Genomic DNA, 20,444 nt, shown 5'->3' with positions numbered 1-20,444 from the left:
TATAAGTTTGAAATGTGTAATATTCAGAATCACAGACGGTGAAGACTTTACCCAAGCTTTGTATATTTGGCCAATATATAATAAGAGGTAACAATGTCTATCTACAAACAAGAAGCTAAGATATTACTAATGCTGCAATGTACTTACTAAATTTGTTATATGTATAACAGCTGTTACACATACAATAAAGGTTTATTTTCTTTAGCTGTGGCTTCATCACTAGAAAAATGCAACTGGGTGGCAGGGCTGATGTATGAAATGGGACCTAGGATGAAAATTTGAATTCATCAGGAGTTTCTTGACCTTCCACTCAACAGCAGCCACATACAGTATGCATTATCTGTTTGAGCTGTGATAGTATTCTGACACAGTCAATCTGCTGTTTGGGATTGTCGTGGGCAAAGAAATGGAGTCGCAAGTTTAGACAAGTTTGTGAAATTGTCTTAACCTCTTTCATGCTGGTACAGTCAGTAACTATTAAACTGACTATAAGAGGAAATTCACAATTAATTTCCCTTAACAGTCTTAACAGTTCATATTTATCCATCAGGAAAATGATACTAGTATCATTTGGTTAATCTGTGTTTTTTGTTTAGTCCAACATGAGGCCTAGCTGCTCGGTGGGTCAGGCACATGAAATACTGTACAATATAACTAGCTCATTGAAGACATCCTGACCATGTTATGGAATCTTAGTGTTTCAAAAATTCATTAGACAATGGATACTAAAGTGTACTTGAAGGAGTTCTCCTAACATTGTCATGTACTGTAATCTGCTAGAAGGAAAATCATGATTCATTACAACCTTTCCTTGAAAATAATAAATTACCTATATTTTTGTTTTGTATTCTTCATCATATGCAAATCACATATATTGGAGTTGGTGTCTTATAAGGGACAGTTTCTCTGCTTTAAGTCATGATAAAAGCCAATAACAGTCCGCCTTCAGATATTTTAATCAGTCCATTATTGCTTTTGAACAGGAGCATTTACAGTAATTCTCCACCACCCAGTACAAAAAATGGGAAAAAGTCACCTTCTATTGCTTTAGTACAAAACTTAACAGTACAATCAGTGCAATCAGTGTGACTTGTTACAGTACTCAGATCATATGGAATCATAACATTTGAAAAATGTATTTATTCTTTAAAATATATAATTAATTCAAAATGTTCAAAATATTCACTGTTCAAAATATGTTTGATTAAAAGACACTAATCATATTGTATTTTTACTGTGATCTAGCCACTCATCATTTTTACTGCTCCAGAATACAGTATATTATCACTTGGTGAAATCCAGCTAAATACACAGTGAGAGCTTTGGGACCTTAGTTTGAATTGAACACAACTAGTGCCTTGGCCTTTATATGACATGCAATAATAACTTCAAAGGTCTTGCAAAATGAATCAGGTAACCAGCTACTGGAAACTTAACCAAATGGTATAACTATTCAATTCTTATCCTTAAGGAAAGAACCGTCAGATCTGTAGAACCACAACAAAAAGTTAAATGTTGGTTTTGGAGTATAGTAAGCATTGGTCATCAAGGGCAGATGAAGTCAGAAACACATTTTTGAAGATAGCAAAATGTAACAATTACCAAGTTTTATTAAGAAATAAATGGGTATAACCAAAAGTCCTGAAGCAGAATGGTTCAGTTGTCTCTTTCTGGTAATTGCATTAATCAAGTCCGCCACTGTTGCAGACTGGGCAACTTATTTCTACAGCAATGCGAGGAGACTAGCCTACCCTCCCTCCTGCTGATCTCCAGTGTAGTGGTCAAGCTCTGTGCCAGGCAGCGGGTGGACAGGTGGAGGCGGCAGGGGAACATTGGCCCAGTTTGATCCATTTGTCTTCTGAGGTTTGGATCCACTTTTGTTTTTCTTTTTCTTTCCTCCTTTTCCACCTGTAGATAGCATATATACAGCATATATATGGTAAATGTGTTGCTCTTATTAGGGCATTTACAGTGACCAACACACTTGCTTAATGGCTGAATACTTATTTCACTTCTCTTGCTCATATTTTGTTATTTAAAAATGTTGTTTACCACCTTATATATAAAAAAGAAAATAAAATGTCAACACCAATTCAGATTTTTTTCCTAGTTCACTATGTTTGTGTGTTCTCAAACATTAGACCTCAGTGTTACAAATGATGTTACCGTTTTGTGGAGCTCTAGAGATTTATAGTCTGTTACAATAATTTGTTTCACCACAGGTTTGTCCAAGAGCATTTTTCATTCTTTTTGTTCCACTTTTTCAACAGAATTGTACCACAAACTGATGCTGCCAGAGGCTAATACCTCCTGTTTGTTCTCTCCATATTTGCAGCTGGTGGCTTTGTCTCATTGCTATGGAGATTTATCTTACTCACCAGCCCTACATTCTTATCTCCTGGGTCTGTGGCTTACAACATGTAAAGTCTCCCACCAGCAGCAGAGGCTGGAGGAGGAATATTCATATACATGTCATCAGTTCCCTCTTGGTAGTATTCACCCCATTTGGCCAATCAGAAGAAGTGCAATAGACAGCTACACAAATAAGACATCACTTGCCTTTTGTTAGAACATGACTCATTACTTCCTGCAACAAAGCTGCTCTGACCAGACAGGGAGGATGTGCAGAAGGAGGAAACTTATTACTTTCATATGCCCATACAAACTGATGCTTACGGCAGACTGTACAAAAATATTCGAGACCTAGGCCAGCCAGATAAGCTCTTCATGGTGAGACATGCAGTTTCAGCAACTCCTCACTCCTCACAAAGTTGTTAAGAATGTTAAGAGTGCAATTTTTGAGAAGAGCACTCACTACATTACAGTTGGAATTGAGATTAATATTGAACCCTTTAATTAAGGCAAACTGTGACACATTTTCTTATTTTTCTGACATTTTAGAAATGTAATTCCAAAGTTGATTATCGAGCAAAACCTATATATAAAATTAAGAAGGATTTTAAGTAACTTTTTCCCTGATGTCTTGTGTAGAGGGAAAGTAATTTGAAACTCTCTATTGGGTAGCTCATGTTTACCTAATACATGAAAAGACTGATACCAAAAACTCTAGTGTCTGGAAGGGGGGAGAACATCAATATTGTACTTCAGGGTGTACCCCACCTTGTATGCCAAGCTGAAGCTTCGGCTCCCTCGCGACCCTGAACTGGATAAAGTGATTAGAAAATAGAAGGGTGGATAATGTATAAGTATAGAATAATAATTTACAATGTAAAAGAAAATCCTTGATTATTTCAAATGCCATAATAGTTGACAGTAGCTTCATAGTATAATGTGTGCCTATATATCGGGTCTTCAGGACAGGCCTTACATATTCATTAGAAAATGAGATCACTGGAAAGGTTGTGAACAGAGGAGGCCATTTGGTCCATTTAGGATTTTTGATTACTAGTAGCTAATTGATCCAATGATCTTATCTAGACACTTCTTGAAAACAACATGACTGTGTATTTTTTTCACAAACATTTATATTAATAAGTGTTTTGAATTATTGAATTAAATTAGCTTGCACTTATGTTCTTTGATTAACATTTCACTATTGAAACTGTGTTTATTTCAGATGAGGTTTATTAATATTTTTCCTGAAACTTTTTTATAGTAAAATAATTTTGATATGTGAACCATCTACTTTGAACAGTTCTGCTAAACTTGTTTGGAATTTATGCATTGTCGGAAGCAATAACTCTTCCCTAATGTTCATTTCCGTCTTGAAAATCTTGAATGGCAGCTGGCATGGGAAGGGTAAAGAATGCTGTTAGAGCTTACTATTCCAGTGATACCAACTCACATGTTAGAGCAGCTATGTGAAGTAGATTCAATAAAAATTAATCCTTGAAGAAATCCCCATGTTCTGTCATTGGTCAAAATATTAGGAACCTCCAAGTAAAATGAATAGACTCTCCCAATGTATTCACAATGAATGGCTGGTATGTGAAGCATGAGAATTTGCAACTCAGTCCTTTGTGGTATTACACTCCTTATGTCCTCAATGAAGGCAGGAACATTGAATTAGGCTGCAAATATTTCAGATCTCTGTGAAATAAATGTAATGTGCTGTTTAAAATGTTCTGACTTGGACCAACACATTATTCAGGGGCATTCATTATATTATGGCCAGTGAGTGTATATTTATCTTAAAATAGACTATATTTCTGTTCTTAGCTGTGAGATCCTTCCAAGCATTACAGCCTTAGACATGATGGATAACCAGTGACACATCTTAAAGAAGAAACACCAACTTATAAACCACCAACTATAATGAAGTTAAGGAAAGATGCATTGCTTTTCTGTCATCATCTGTGACCACTAAACCACTTGGCCTTTCATCTGGTTTTGCAAAAAAAATGGTTTAAACAGAAGAGTATTCTAGTTTCTTAGTATCTTCAGCTGCCATGTCACTGGTAGTTGAGACGTTTTCAGTGGTGCATCAAGGGATCTGCTTTTAGTGAGTAAATTCAGCTTCCCTCAAAATCTTAATATAATTACTAAAAACATTTTTATTTTTCCCTTTCCCAGACTCATTACTATTATTCTGTGTATCTCAACTGAGAGGAGTATAGATTTTTATTGTGCTTGACATTTGCTGAATCCAGCAATTATTGGATTAGGTTGCTTTGCAGTGACAACAATGTTTTTTTTTATTATGCTTTGTTTCAAAAAGCCCCAAAATACCTAAGCTACCTCTTTCTTTCCTTCAAAGCAATGAAAGCTTTATTATTATTTACCTTTCAAAAATCTGTTTACACAGTCATTTATAAGCACACTTATTTTGAAATTTCTTCTGGAGTGGACTCCATTTGGAGTACAGAAGATGAGATCATGTGTAAAAATGTTTCTTCGTTTCATGTAAATAAATCATTAAAATATGCAAAGGGAAGTAACAATGTAAGAAAGATATATAATTTCAGTTCTCAGTTTAAATCATTTTAAAGGGAGAATCAACTGTCAGTTTTCTCACCAAAATCTGTGATTTTCAGAGACACTACATTAACTGTATTACGAGAGGTACACATAATAAGGTCATCAAGCTTTGGTTGGCTGAGATTTACAGCACGTGCAGGTGCTATTTGAAATACATTTGGAGTTTTTGCAGAAATCAATGTTTGTCCACAAGTTTTTTTGTACATACCAAAAACAATTCCCTGCATAATTAGCAGTAAATAAGAGTGACCTTATTATTCTGCTTTCATGTTTGTAAAGTCTCATGGATGGCACTAGGATACATTTTTTAACTGCAGGTTAGGAAAATCCACACCACTTTGCATGGAGCTTATTCTACAATGAAGATTGCCTGTCTTCTGAAATGGAGTCTATCCCCAAGCAAGAGAACCTGATTAATGCACAGTTTAATGAAATCAGGGCCTCTATTACTTCCACAATCAGGCAGCAATGTGACTTTTTAACCTGTAAGAAGTCTTAAGGAAGCAGAACCAAAATTAAATAGCCACTCTAGATCAGCTATAATATCTGCTTCATGAGCATAATGGCTGCCTATGTATTGGATTAAAGACCAGTTAAAGCACTGGCTTGTAACTAGATTACACAGAGGCTCCTGTGTCCTATAAATGACATTGTAATTCTCAGTACATGGGTTTTATTGTAGCCAGTAACCATTAGAAATAAAATGGAAATGATCTCACTGACTCAAAAGGCAAAGAGTTTTTATATTAAAGTTTTGCACAAACTGTGTGTCATTCCTGAACCCACTAACAAAACCCGCCAAAACGGAATCCCATTTTCCACATTAAGGCTACTTTAACTTTGGAGTAAACACTTGGACAACCCCCAGAAACAATACAATTTCATAAATTTAATAGGAAAAGAGATGAGGAATATGAATGGTCTGTGCATATCCCGTGATTTATGATTTCTGTCTTTGCACATTATTTTTCTATGAAATTGAAATAAATGGCTCCTGAATTGCCACCTTTACCAAAGGGCAATTACTCTATCTATCCACCAACACATTTGTGAACTTCAATAACTGAATAATTCTTTGCATTTATATAGCACTTTTCATTCCAAAGAATTCCAAAGTTCTTTATACATTGGAATGTTTTCATCACTTAAGTGCAGCACCCTTGTCATTCTGCAGCCATTATGTGCCAGCAGACCGACTATACAGAAAAGTGAGACAATGCTTCACCACTTGAATTAAGGGAGAACATCATGTAAGCCAGAATGTGCAAGTCTTGAGTTAAATTTGGACAGAAGACTGGGTTTAACATTTCTGTTCTTTCAAAAATTACCATGAGTTTTCAATAACTAAGCAGTTTAAGGTTTCATCTCAAAGACAGGAAATCCTACAGCACAATGTCCTAATGTAATAATGATAAATCCAAACAAAAGACAATATTTATAATGTTTTATAGGGTAAAGAAGTGCTAGTTTAAGTTAAAAAAACATTTAACTGTGTTGTTCAATATTATGCACAACAAGGGAAAACAAAATGTAAAACTTGTCAGAAGAAATATTGCTGTTGGTGCTCTTCTTCATACCTGTGGACAAAAAAACTTTTTGAGAGGCATTAAAATGTTAGAGCAAAGCAGTTTGAGGGAGGGGTCATTAATACTGATTCCCAGTTGATGTAGAGGTTATTAGTGTGATGGAGCATGCAACAGTAAGTACGTCAATAAAAATAAAAAAGTTCAAGCTGGCTGCATACTGCTAATAAAAGGTAAGTAGAAAGCAGAAGGACTTGAGTTTTCAAACCGTGAAACCAACCTGAGAGACTGCTGCTCCTTTCTGAGCTGTTGTGAGAGCTGGTGGTGCTGAAATCTTGTGATTGGTTGTGTGGCATTCTATTAGACAATCCTTCGGCCAATCGATAGTCAGGAATGAAAAGTAGTGCTAAGGGTTAGAGGGCAAAAATCACAGTGGTGTCAGGTGATTAGCTCAAAGCACAAGCACATGCAGTCCATGCAGTTAGCTTTTAAAGCAGAACCAGAGCTGTGGAAATCATGCCTTCTTTTCTGGGAACCCAAACCTTGTCACCTAAATCCTTTAGATAAAAATATGTACATGCTACATATACAGTATATACAATTTAAAATAAGAAACACAATATGTTTTGGACACATCTTAGGGTTTCTAATGAAATTAATTAAAGAAAAAATGCAATATTACAGTTTGCTTTGTGCAAAGCTGATCTAATTTTATACTGACAGTACATTAGGGGAAGCTAGAAAGCTAGAAAGAAAATTGTGAGTTTTCAATTTAAATAAAAGTTTTGAGTGCCCAAAAGCTTTTAAAATATCTTAAAAAAAATAAATTTAATATACATTCAACTCAAAAAATAAATCATTTTAAGTTCAATTATGAATAAAACAAAGCAATAGCTTAATGTAATTTGCATACTAAAGCTTGTTTTCTTTGTTTGCCTTCAAATGTTGTCTAATTGAACTGCTGTCTTGCTTTTTGCAAAACAGTAACAGCAATAAAGTACTTAAATCTACAGATTTCTTCCAAAGACACTGCAAGGGTGAATGTAAATCTGCTGGCACTGTCACTGGATGTGAAACCACACTTTTCATTCCAAGAGTTTCATCACGCAAAAGCAAAGGATCCACTCACAGCACACTTCAGAAAACACATTAGACAAGGTCTACTGTAATGTACTATGCTTCTAATAAATCTGGACTTGACAGGATCTGATGTGTGTGTTGTTCTACCTGATGAAAGGTTAGCAGGTGAAAGGTTTAGGCCCATGTCACATTACCACATCATTAGCATGCTTTAGTGATAAATGTGCTCAAATTAACCCTCTGCGGTGGCAGGATGGGTTAAGATTCACTTACTGTTGTTGCAGGAGTTTTTATCAGGCAGTGAGTAGCCCAGTCCTGTGAGTTCCTGTTTGGCCTGGATAGAAGCTTTCCACTGGGGGTCAGGCAGGTCTACAGCCAGTTCATGGATGCTGTTGGAGTGAAGGATCTGTGTGGTGGCATAAGGGGTGGCCTGTGAAATCTGACTGGGGCTGTTGTAGCTGGCCTTGGTGGTGAAGTCTATGCTGCTGTAGATGGCGCCATCAGAGAGCATGGTTCCTGTTTTGTCTCCCTGGCCTGGCACTGAAGGCAGCACATCTGTGAATAGAACAAGGAGGAAGAGGCAAAGCAGTGATGCGGAGGCCACTCGGACTATCGAGGCTTTTCAGATGAAAAATAAATGTGTCAGTCTGCTTGTGTGCATTTCAGCTGAGACAAGGTCCATGAACCAATGGAGGGAAAATGATGTACAGCCTTCGCTTAGCTATCAGCATCTGTGACGGGACGTGTGCCTGTCCTTCACGTCTGACTGCATTATACCATTTTTTATTTCATCTCTCTGTATATGTGACTGCAAAGAATGACGATCAGAATGTTATGCAAAACAATAAGTTTTCTTTTTATTCTCCAAATGATATAGAAAGTTATTAGAACCAACATCCCAGTGATTATAGATACAAAGGGACTGAATTTACATTTATATAAATTTATATAATGTGTACATACTAATCTATGAAGAAATTAAAATGTGCTTATGAAATATCGTTTCCCCTGAATTCAGAAATATCATTAAATGTCATTAGACAAGAAGATGCTGTTATCCTTTACCTCCACGGCCAAAGTTTCCAAGATCATTTGGTCCACTGGTGCCACTGTTGACTGGAAGGCTCGTCGCAGGCCAAGAGTCTGCTAGCCAGGGGTAGCTGGGATCACTTGCATTGACTAGACCTGGACGGCTACAACAGGAGAATATATTTTTTTAATGATTGACTAATGACATTTTCTGCTTTTTCTAGCCAAGAATGGGAATGTTCACTGATCCCTGGAGATTCACAATGCTGTAATTCCTCCAGGCTAAAGAACACACACACTGGCTCATGCTACTGCCCAATACCATAGCTTCTATTTTCATAAAACATACAGTATCATGCCTTATTAGCATTCACCTGGGATACAGGAAGGTAAGATGCATTCGAGCATTTCCCATAGTGAACATCAGAAACCTAGAACAACCCCATCTGAAGGCTCTTTGGTAAATTGATACTTATTAATCCCCAAACCTGTGGGAGCAGGAGGGAATTATACAATGCTGTGGATCTTAACAGGTGTTGGGTCTAACCCATGGGAGAAGGAATCCATGAAATTGGCCATTAGGAGTTTAAACTGGATGACTGGTTTCACAAAATTAAAGATATTTTACTATCACTCCTATAATTACTGGCACAGCAGATGTTTATAATGAAACTCTTTTGTTACTCATGTTTAACATTCTCTTATAAGAGAATAGTTTCTACTCAATTACAAGTTGTATTATTTATTTAAAAAAAATAAAGTACACCTAACACAAATGAATACTGAACATTTTTTTACATATAGATGTTCAAACTAATAAAAAAAACAAATTGGCTTTCGTCTGGAATTATTAACAATTTATTCACTTAGCACAGTCTATATGAATGGAAGTGAATTTCCACACACAACAAACATGACATACAGTTGGTCTTTTCAGTAAAAAGTCACAATTTGATAATGGAAAGTAAACTCGTAAAATGTTAAGGGTAATTTGGAGCTAAAAGAAAATTATTCTTTCCTGTAGATGACTGGATTTGGACCTGGTATTTCACTGAACTTTTACCATGGCTGTTGTATATTGCAATTATATGCTTAAAATAATTTACCGTTCCTCTATTCTGTGGGATTCTGTCTCTCTCTCATAATCTTTCTGGTTGTATGCCTTTATGATTATCCACTCTACATCCCATTTGGGATTTACTAGGTATCTTGCCAATTACAAAAATACAGGTGGTCAGAATTCCCTAATCTGCACTCAAAAGGATTAGAGGATTCCAGAGTCTAGAGATATTCAAAAGTAATAGGCACATTACAAATTGCCTTATAATCCATGGATTCAAATGAGAAGCAATTTAGCTGAAATCCAGATGAACTATTTTTGACTGAAATAGGACAGACAAGCTAAGAGCCCCCAACTAGGATTTGAATGATAAAATGGCACCACAGGGGAAGAATCAGTCAAACTGATGGCTCTGTATCAGCCACTTCCACTCCTATAGGCTAATATCGCGCAACTCTGAATCCTAAATAAGCACCTGTCAGCTTCCAGGCTGCCATGGTGATGACAGTCTGTGTACTGTACATTGACTGAACATAAACTGCACCCGAACCGAAGAAACGACTTTGCTAAACAGCTTTTACCCACCAGGGCTATTAGTAGAGAGCTGATTTTATGTATGTCATGTAATGGACAGATCACCCTTGTTTCTACCTTTGAAAATGTTCTTAGAAGGATAATTACATTGAAGAATATTGGGTACGAGTATTAAATTGGTGCTATGAGATAGGCAATAAAAATCCAACATGTATCTTTTGCTCCTGTAAAAGGAGGCAATGATGAACAGTTCTTGTTCTTCATGTTGCATGAAACAACACACTATTGTCTTGGTTGATGACCAGTAATGTAAACATGTTTTAAACACTGAAAAAAACTAACTGATGTTACTTCCTTCCCTGGTCAATTCAAGAACTAAATTAACAGTGGGTTGAAGAAGTTCAAGTAGGTATCTGCGTCAGCATGCATATTCCATGTTGAAAATAAAAGAAAAGAGACAAGTTTTGGCTTTGGGTGTCACCCCGAAGAAGCTCCCACAGCCTAAACATTTTGTCTCTTTTGTTTTCTTTTCAGCATGGAATAAACCTTTACCCTTTCCAAATTAACGGAGTACATTTTTGTCAAATCTGCAGCATTCTAATACTGTCATAATGGCACAGACACCAAGCTATGAAAGGCAGAAATACATTTTAAAATCTTAATTAATGGGTTTAATACAAGGTTTTCCAAAGAATATTGCTGTTACTGCATAGCTTTTTCATGATCATTATGAACAAAACCAGGAGAAGAACAAAAAATATGTGACCAAACCCAAACTTAATTTGTCTAATCCATTAGGTAATTTCCCCTATTTTCAGATGAAAGAATTGTATGTAGACCTTTTCCAAAAGCATTCAAGTTATCAATCATTATTCTAAATATTCTGCTCCCAGAAAAGCATAATCTAAAGGCTTTTCTTCCCTCATCTTTGAAAATAAATTCAAACAAAAATAAGATGCCTGAAGGGAAAACATAAAACAAACTAACAACAAAGTGAAAAAAATAAAAAGCTTCATAAATCATAAGAGTTTATGGCACTCTATGGCTTTTTCAAATAACGTGCACACTAAAAGCTTGCACATTAAATGGCATTTAAAGCATGTCTGAACACAAATTTACATTTTAAATTTAGATTCATAGCAGCCTTCTGTCAGCCTCAGGTTCCTAGGAGGTAAATGAATTTCCATGGTAACAGTAACAGAAAGATTCATTGGCTTGCTCCACAAATCTACCAGCTCTCATTAGGCCTAATCTCCTTTTGCTAAAATATTGATTAGCTGAGAGATAGGAAGTTATTACTGCGTCCTAATTACAATCTCTATATTGGCAAAAGGAAAATAGATGAGGATGTATGGGCCTGTTATCAGGTTTTATCAATTTCAATTGAGTAGCCAAAGTTGCGGAATCCAGGCCTATCAATCCACATCCTATTCATCTTCCATGAATCATTTATTTTGTGATCGATTAGGTGTAATTGTTAAGTCAGGGAAAGTTGGCAGCAACCAATGAGGAGTAGTGAACAACAGCAACTTCATTTGCTATTGTCTAATTAATGCAATAAACATTGTCTGTAACAAATGAACACATTTCCTCTGATATTTGTAACTAATTTCTTTCTTGGCATATGGGGGATATGAAACATCTGGGCTTGATGTCTCAAAAGTGTATATGAGATAGATCATTAGAATAGTGGATTCTTATTTTACAATTAATAATTTTTTGGCACTGTTGAACACTTGTTTTATTTTAAATGTACGGTTTTCTTCTTGTTGATGGGGGGGGGGGGGTATCATGGAATTCTCATGGGATATTACAGAAGCTGCATGAAGGTGAGAAAAATGGGGGCACTGACACCACAGCTATTGAGCAATGCATTGTGTTTAAATCAACTTTAAATCATAACAATTTCAAATAATGTGCATTTTACAGGCATAGCATGAAAATAATTTAGGTGGTCGTTTTAAACCTCTCTGTGACAATAGGGATGAGAACTAGAATAACTCCACTGAGGGCTGCCAGGACACACATGAGTATATGCTAAATCTCAAGTGTTTAGAATAATACATGACAGGATTTTCTATTTACATTTTACTTTCCTTTTGATATTTCACCCATATCAATAATAAAAACTGCTTTAAATATGGTCATGCAGCTCAGCTGTTTGCTGTTTGAGGGATCCTGCGGGTGTCTTCTATCTTCAGTGGATATATCTACCCAGGTGCATTAAAAAATATACACCCTGGGGATATAATCCCTGGTGTCCATGAAAACACTTATTGAGTCAGTAACTAGTGTCATTCAAATGAGGAGACAAGATGCAGAATGGAATTTTTCTGATGGAAGGATTTTCCCTTTAGTCCCCTGAGTGATTATTTTTACATCATTAGACATTGCAGCACTCCTGTACTGCAATGTACAGGATCGGGGATAACAAGGGAACTCATCACATTGGGATCTGTGCAACTGATTGTAAATAACAGTTATGGGGAGTTTTGTATTTATAATCTCATGGTATACAGTATAATAGAAAAAAAAGTATTTATTTGTAATGGTGGTTTTAGAATTTTGCAGAACAAAAGAATAAGGGTTCAGTTTTGTCCTGAATCAATCTAAAACAGAAAGAGAAAAGTTAACTGAAATACCCAAGATCATAATTAGCCAAAATTTTATTCTTACAGATATAAACATTGCTAAAATGCATTTCAGATGCTCTCTCTTGAGTTAAAAAATATTCAGTCTTTTTCCTTTTTAAATGCTTTCTGTGTCTATTGTTCATTGTATCTTGCTGTACTTCCTTGAAAACAAAATACAGGAAGAGACATACAGTACCATGAGTTCAGCACTGTTATCAGTCCTGAAGTGGCAAGCCAGGTTCGATTCATCATGTTTACAGTGATATGTCAGAGACACGGTTATTACGGTAAACTTAAGGACTGTGCTCTGCCTGAGGGTGTATAAATATGACTGTAAAGTGAGAACTTAAATAATCTTGAAAGCATAACGAAATATAACAGCATGGCTTAAATTACCAGCTAGTCATTATCTCTCTTAGGAACAAGTAATAGGTTTATTCCATGCTGAAAAAAAAGAAGAAAGAAAACACAATGTTTCAGCCGTGGAGCCTTCTTCAAGATTTTTCAGCATGGAATAAACCTATTACTTGTTCCTTTGCAGCCTACGCATGCTGACGCAGCTACCCACCTGAACTATTATCTCTCTTAGCTGTTTTATCACTAATTGAAATTTGATGACCCAGAAGAGGAAGGGCTAATCTAACAGGTATGTCACCTCTTATTGTTTGAATACAGTATCTTAGTACAGTTATCAATAATAGAAGAAGAATTACTTTTACCTTCCATTGCTCATCATTCCTCCATCCACACGCTGAAAGGTGACTTCATTTCCAGGAAGAAAAGAGAAAATGCAAATATTAAATATTCTGCCGATAAATATCAGTATGTTTAATTCTAAAGGTTTTCAAAACATTTCAAAACGAATATGGGTATTGCCACATTTACCACATAACTATGTTTAATAAACTGCAGTATGCAACTGTGACTATTCTGAGCAAACCTAAATATTTGGGACATAAAGATCATTAGGGCCGGTCACCAAGTGATCAGTAAGTGAAATTCATTTCGCAATGTTCTTTAAAAATGTCTGAAAACTTTCATCAGAATTAAACATTAACATTGGCAAAATAAGAAATTAGAGAAACAGCATGTGTATTAATACTGCATTGTGAAAAAACTCAGTTATGACATGAGAAAATATGCTGTATATATATTTTAAGATCAGCAGGTGGAGAAAAAAAAATGGAAGAGCAATGATTGGTACATTTGTTCCACACATGCTGACAAATACTTTTTTTCACTTGCTGAGGTTGGATTCTTTTTACATTTTTTTTTCTTGTACATGTTGGAGCAGAAAATTTACAATATGAAAATGATCTTGTGGGTGAAAGGGTGATCAGAATAATAAAGCATGGTGAATTTTATCAAACCCATCTGCAACAAGAAGGGGATGGGGTGGGACTGCAGACTTATCATTAACACTCTTCAAGCGTTAATGCATTTCCATAACAGTTCTTAAGCATTTCATACCAACCCCACAACATTTAAGCTTAATTACAGAATTCTGTATTCTTGAAAGTATTCTTTGTGAGTGCCAGAACAAACCCCAAATAATAAAAGCCACTGAAGAGAAGATATGGGCAAAAAGAAAAAATAGTCCCAGGCATTACCTCCCCCAGGGGCTTAGACAGCAACTGTTTATTTTTTAATGAAAAACATTAAAAATTTTATGAAGGCAGAAGTGTATTAAAATGCAACAGTCATCTCTCGTTGTCAGCCTGCCTGCCTTATCACACAGCTGCCAGTACCAGGCTGTGTATCTGTTGCAGGCCTCCAGGCATGCTACTGGAGGGTGACAGGGTCAATGGAGTCGCATGGAGCAATTCAACAGACACAACTGCCTCATCACTGCTGGCTTAATCAGCTATTCTGCCAGACAGGGACAGGAATGCCTTAGATCCTGCTGGAGACTTTCAGCCTCCTAATTTCTTTTCTTTTTAGGCAACAGCTCATATCTAACAAGGTCAGCATTTTTCCCACACCTTCCTCAGCAAAACAACATTTACTGTGTTTTTTTTTTTTACCATGATGCTACCTAAGCGGAAATTTCCTTTTTCCATCACTGTCACAGTGTGCAAGTGTGAAATAGAAATATTTGAGAATTTGCTGCAAACGTGCATAGGGACGTTAAAATGTAATCCTTCATTTTCATGAACTATTGGTGATATAAAAGTGCTCATACTGTATCTGCCCATGACTGCATATGCTCTCTGAATGGTGTTATTGCACTTAATTTAAAATAAATATTGTTTATTAACCAAAAACACAAATATAATTGACTCTATTCTTGGTACAAAGATTGAATGCGAAAACCCTATGTTACTTTGTTAAAAATGTTAAACATTATAAACATTTAATGAAAATGTTTTGTATTTATCTTTCAAAGTCTAGGTAAAATGCAAAAAGTTAATGTTTTTTATTATGATGATGCACTAGGGTAATAAAGATATATGCTCATGTAAACTAATATTTCTATTGAGACTGTTTAATCAAATTGCAAGTCAAAGATTTAAAACCATTTAATGGGAATTGGGAATTTAATACATTTGAACTTTATTTTCAACCCCTACATTGTTCAGGTATTGAGACAGAAACTGCTGGCATGGTTTCTGGAAAGTAGTATGCAAACATTTTAAAATGCAATCAATGTGGAAAATATTCTAATATTCATATTAAAAGTTAAAGATGATTCATGTAAAGATTAATTCTGTAAGTTCAGCATTGGTATAACATGAATAGTGCATATTGCTTATTTACTGTATATATATAAATTGCATTGAGAAAAACCTCTGGAATTAGGCCACTGGAAGTGCCTAATTAGGGTGTTTTTGCTTAATCTACATGAAAATTGTATCTACCCTTACTTCTAAATAAGTAAAGAAGTAACCTGTTCCATTATAACTATACTTTGAGGCACCCTGTTGACCACACATACAGTAATTGATGTCTATTTTCCTAAAGTATTTCTTCACACGGTAAGATATTTCTGTTCAACAAAGTAGTCACAGTAACAATAACAAAGACAAATAAATAGGAAAAACTATAAAATAAGAGGTTCTGAAATTAGGCATTTCTTTTCCAAAGACACTCCAGAATTCAGAGGGAAAACAACAAGGAGTCTGACATTTTCCAGCCAGTAGGCCCACCAAGCACAGTGTTAGATGTCCCTATCTTTACTCAGCCACATTTCTCCACTGCAAATGAGAACTTTAATGTTGCCTAGACGTGCTCATTCTCTCTTGATAAGCAGTTTCTCAAATATGAATACAGATTAATCCCTTTTAATAAGCATTAACAGGGAGCAGATAATCAGCATATAAAAATTCCATCAAATATTCCACCTTCCTCTGGATGACTCTGTCAAATGATTCACACTTCCTGGTTTGACAGTTTTAGGAGTGGTACGTGAAATTTTGCACATCTCATAATTTTTCCCTTCTCTCTTTGCTTCATCTTTATTTATGACATTTTCTAACTTACAAATACCCCATGACTCCCCCCATCCACACACATACATTAACCATTTCCAAATCCTAGAGAGCAACATTTCTGTTTTATACTGTATATCAAAAGTGAAATTACCTTGCAATCAAATTTCTATTGGTTTGCACATGTACTGTACAGAAATACATATTGTAGAATCTTGCATAAACAAGTTTTGAAGACTCCTAAACTCCCCAAAAGTGCAATCTATGTTATTATGTGTTAAATTTGCACATGATATATCCAATTATTCTAATTAATAGGTTTGGACCATTCAACGGGAATGGCACAATGCTGGATGATATGGAGATGGTAAATTAGGTGTAAAAGGAAAAATTAAGATGTGCAAAAAGGAAACTGTGAAATGTTCTCATTTAGGAGTGAAAGAGTCAGTAGTATTTGAGAAATAAATAGGAACTGGAAAGCCAATGAAACATGCAAATCGAAATGGGCAAGGGATTAGGCTGAACATAGGAAACCTGATGATGTGGTGAACTAAATCCATCTGCATTTCATTGCTCAAACCAAGTGCACACCCTTGTCTCTTCATAACAGCATGGGCTCTCTAGAATGCAAAGTGGCTAAATGTAAAAAATCCTGTGTGATTTCATGAAAAAAATAAGCAGAATTGGGTAATGTCTGTTTGACAGTTTACACTCCTAAATGCTTGTTATTTTGTGTCTGGAACTTCAAAATCATACAAATTTATCAAAACTGACCATCTAAAGTGAATTGGGTTGTACTAAAGGGCTAGAACGTACTGTTTTAAGGGCTCTCACAGCATTTGGACATTTTAAGCATCTATTAGTAACAGGAGGAGTGTTTCTTATTGTAAAAGATGGAATTAATAGGAGGCAAAGAAAGATATAGAATGTATTGTAAGTCTGGTTCAACTGATGACACAGTTGGAAAATACTTCCTGTTTGTTTTCTTTAGTCCTTTACCCATCTCTTCAAACAAACCAGCATTGATTACGGCGATAAAGTATAGTCAACAGGTTCAGAACTTTTCAATTCTTATGCATTACAGCTGTGCTACAGTTAATGTAAATGTTCACAGCTCTGTGTATAATATAACACTTGTACACTGGATAAAAAGGATAAACATTATTTTTTACTTAACATTTGTACTGTATACAGTATGAAATAGACATAATCTTTGAATTGGTTTTTAAAGTTAAATATTAAAATTTTCATGCATATATGCATTAATTGTTTTTTACAAAATATCTTGGGAATTTTTGGGAATGGTAAAACTATCACGAAATAAATCTAATATTGGTTAAAATTCTCAAATTAACTCTATTCACTAAGAAATTTCAGAAAAAATGAGTGAATCAAATTTATATATAATTTTAAACAGAAATTGTCAACTTCGGGGCACTGGATAACAGATTTATCTTAGAAAACGTGCAATTATTCAGGATAGATATTCAGGATGGAAGGGTATGCTATACTTCATAGGAAGCAGTGCAATTCACTGGGGACAGAATGGGGCAACCTCTTAAATTAGGAATAATAACCATTCACCTTTCCATAGAGGAAACTATAAAACAATCATGAAGAAACAGTTTTATTCATAATACCCATGAACTTGAAATGGATGGTTTGAGGTCCTGTCATGGGAAGGGTTACTCTGGAATGATTTTCTTCCCAAAGATTCAGAGTGAAAGGAAATGAGAAAACGAGACTGATGGCAGGAAAAACAGGAACAGCTGGAGAAGTGAACGAATGCACTGACAGCCGTTTCAGGCAATGACTGTACAACACAATGAATGACGGGTCCACTGTACAGTTAGTGCACCTAATGTTATACAGGAGGTTTGCAATCCCTGAGCCTTTTTATTGCCCTCCCTGTGCCATAGGAGTAAATTATCCCAGTGCTGAGAACAAATATATATATATAGGATGATTTATTATAAGAGCTTGGTAGAAAAAATGAACAGATGAGAAGGTAAGTGTAAATACTGGAATTTCCAAAGCTCAAGAATTTATCAACTACCATATTTTGTTTTCCTTTTTTGATTGGAAACGAGCTAAGAAATTGATTCAATATTTCTATTTTGTTATTATTTTTTATTAAGGAACCTGATCGTTATTATGTGCTGAGGGTAGCTGTGCATTTAGGTTCAATGCTTAAATATTATTTAAAGAATCTCAGTATTAATCTGAAGATTTTTTGAAGAAGAGATTTGAAACGCATTGGGATTTCAAGATCCCAGGAATGCAAAACCTATCATGACTGTACAGTGCAAAGACAGGACAAATGGACAGTACCTGCAGGAGTGAAGGTGAAGGACTGAACTGCAAAACAAGAAGACAGAGAATTCATGAGTTAAAAGCCTGCAAAAGTCAGTTGTCAGCTGTTTAGTGGTCAGTCAGCACTGCTCTCAAAGCTTGTTGCAGTAAAATATTCTATACACAGCAGGCAAGTAGTAAGGGGTCCAATTATTAAGGAAAGAAGACAGACAAACTGTCACGCCCGACATCCCTCCCTAGAGGGCGCTCCACTACTCCCGTTATTTTTTCTGTGATTATTTAAAGACTAGCTCCTCCAGTCCTCGGGGCTCATCATTAGGGTAAGGATGTCGCGAGGCCCGCCTGGGACCAGGAAACCCTACGTCTGTCTCCTGAGGGCATAGGCCTCATCCCCAACACCTCCTGCTTCTTGAGCCCAGGGTCTGGAGGATCTCGCCCCATCACCCTTGGTCCTCCATGTTTTGTCACTCCGTGTGTTCCCCCCTCCCGGGGATTTTAACCTTGTCGTGTCCCAGGATGGATTTCTCGCTGATGGACTCTTGGACTGTGCCCTGACCTGCCTTTGGACCCGTTTTGATTTGGATGCTGTTCTTTGTCTTCCCCGTTCACTGTCTCATGGATTGTCACTATTATTTTGTGCACTATTAAACCCCTGTGTGTTCCCTTTTACCACGCCTCCTGTTTTCTCCAGCTCTTACCGCATCGCATAGGGTCTATAAGATCTGACATGGATCTCAGTCCGTGTTCGTGACACAAACAGTATACGTTAATCAAAAAATATGAATATACAGTATGTAGAGAGGTAAAAAAACAATGTTATCTTCAATGTTTATTAAACCCTTCTTTCCCAGGTACAAATACATTTTATGTCACCCAGGATACTATATGGGTGTTTCCAGCAATGTTTTTTTGTTGCTAGTTTTGAAAAGTAAAAACAAATCAATTTTTATCTCCATATTATACAGGCCATGGCTGGTGGAAAAGTTTAAGGCTGTAATGAGACAGTAAGGGTTAAGTGCAAAACCCTTGGCTGAGACCAGTGAAATGCAGCTGTTCACTTTTCTACAGAAATTAGACAGAAAAGTATGTGAGTGAATGTGTGGGAGGAAAAGAAGAAACAAGGGCTTGTTTAGGCATCAGAAGCTGTAACAGCCTTCACCTTAGCCTCTGAGGAATAAAAAATGGGGTCATCAGGGGTAAGGAACGTCTCCTATCTGAGCGTTTCATCAAACATTTTAACATTCTGTGCATTTGCTCCTCCTCTGGCTTTATCGACCAAGGTCAAACACTCATTCTCGGTAAAATGTCAGGTCACTGTGCAGGAAGAAAAAATATGGCGAAATTAAAAAATGTCTCAGAGCACTCTTTCCATTACTGAGCATACATAAGAATGTGAAACATTTCTTTTAAGTGTAAAAGATAAGCAAAGGAAAAAAAAGAGATTGAAGCCACCTTGTGCTAATTGCAAAAAATACACCCTGATAAATTATAAATAAAGTCAGATACACATTTATGTAAATTGTGAGGCGAATGCATACATATAAAGATACTGTGCCTTAAGTGCTGTTTGTTCTTTCTTTTATGTTCTGTAAAGCTCATCAGACATTATAACAACATAATTTAAATTACATTTGTTTTTGTTTAATGTTAGAGAAACTGTATAATCATGGAGCAGTCTGTAGTTTTATCCCTGGAGTACCCCACATTTTTTTCATCTAAGAATTACTTTGCTACCTCTCAATGCCACTCTTTGCTTTGAATATATTCTGGTAATGGAAAAAACATGTTATAAAACAAAGATGTCTAAAATTTTAGATTATTCCGAACAAGTTGGCACAAACAAGCACAGATTAAAAAAAAAAAGTTTATTTCCACATTAGATTTAGGCCTGGAGTGAATCAGAACT

At 35.9% G+C, this 20,444-nt stretch overlaps 1 protein-coding gene across 10 annotated transcripts in view; it reads right to left on the bottom strand.

Annotated features, from left to right (window-relative positions):
• robo2 (roundabout, axon guidance receptor, homolog 2 (Drosophila)) overlaps positions 1-20,444 on the bottom strand; it is a 623,900-nt gene that overhangs the window by 34,931 nt on the left and 568,525 nt on the right. For 6 of the 10 annotated variants that reach the window (XR_015940079.1, XM_088639706.1, XM_088639705.1 and 3 more), the window contains 6 exons: positions 18,557-18,583; positions 13,517-13,559; positions 8,607-8,734; positions 7,815-8,096; positions 6,742-6,867; positions 1,752-1,908 (listed from right to left, as the gene is read on the bottom strand). Coding sequence is in view for 9 of the 10 variants with exons in the window: in XM_088639706.1 (XP_088495832.1) it covers positions 1,752-1,908; positions 6,742-6,867; positions 7,815-8,096; positions 8,607-8,734; positions 13,517-13,559; positions 18,557-18,583 (763 nt within the window). In the remaining variant the exon portion in view is untranslated. The remainder of the gene's footprint in view (positions 1-1,751; positions 1,909-6,741; positions 6,868-7,814; positions 8,097-8,606; positions 8,735-13,516; positions 13,560-18,556; positions 18,584-20,444) is intronic. The other 4 variants (XM_088639709.1, XM_088639713.1, XM_088639714.1 and 1 more) reach the window with 2 other exon arrangements.

The sequence above is a fragment of the Lepisosteus platostomus genome, chromosome 7 (genome assembly GCF_059453375.1).
Source record: "Lepisosteus platostomus isolate fLepPlt1 chromosome 7, fLepPlt1.hap1, whole genome shotgun sequence".
Lineage (NCBI taxonomy): Eukaryota > Metazoa > Chordata > Actinopteri > Semionotiformes > Lepisosteidae > Lepisosteus > Lepisosteus platostomus.
This window is presented reverse-complemented; position numbering and strand designations above follow the sequence as displayed.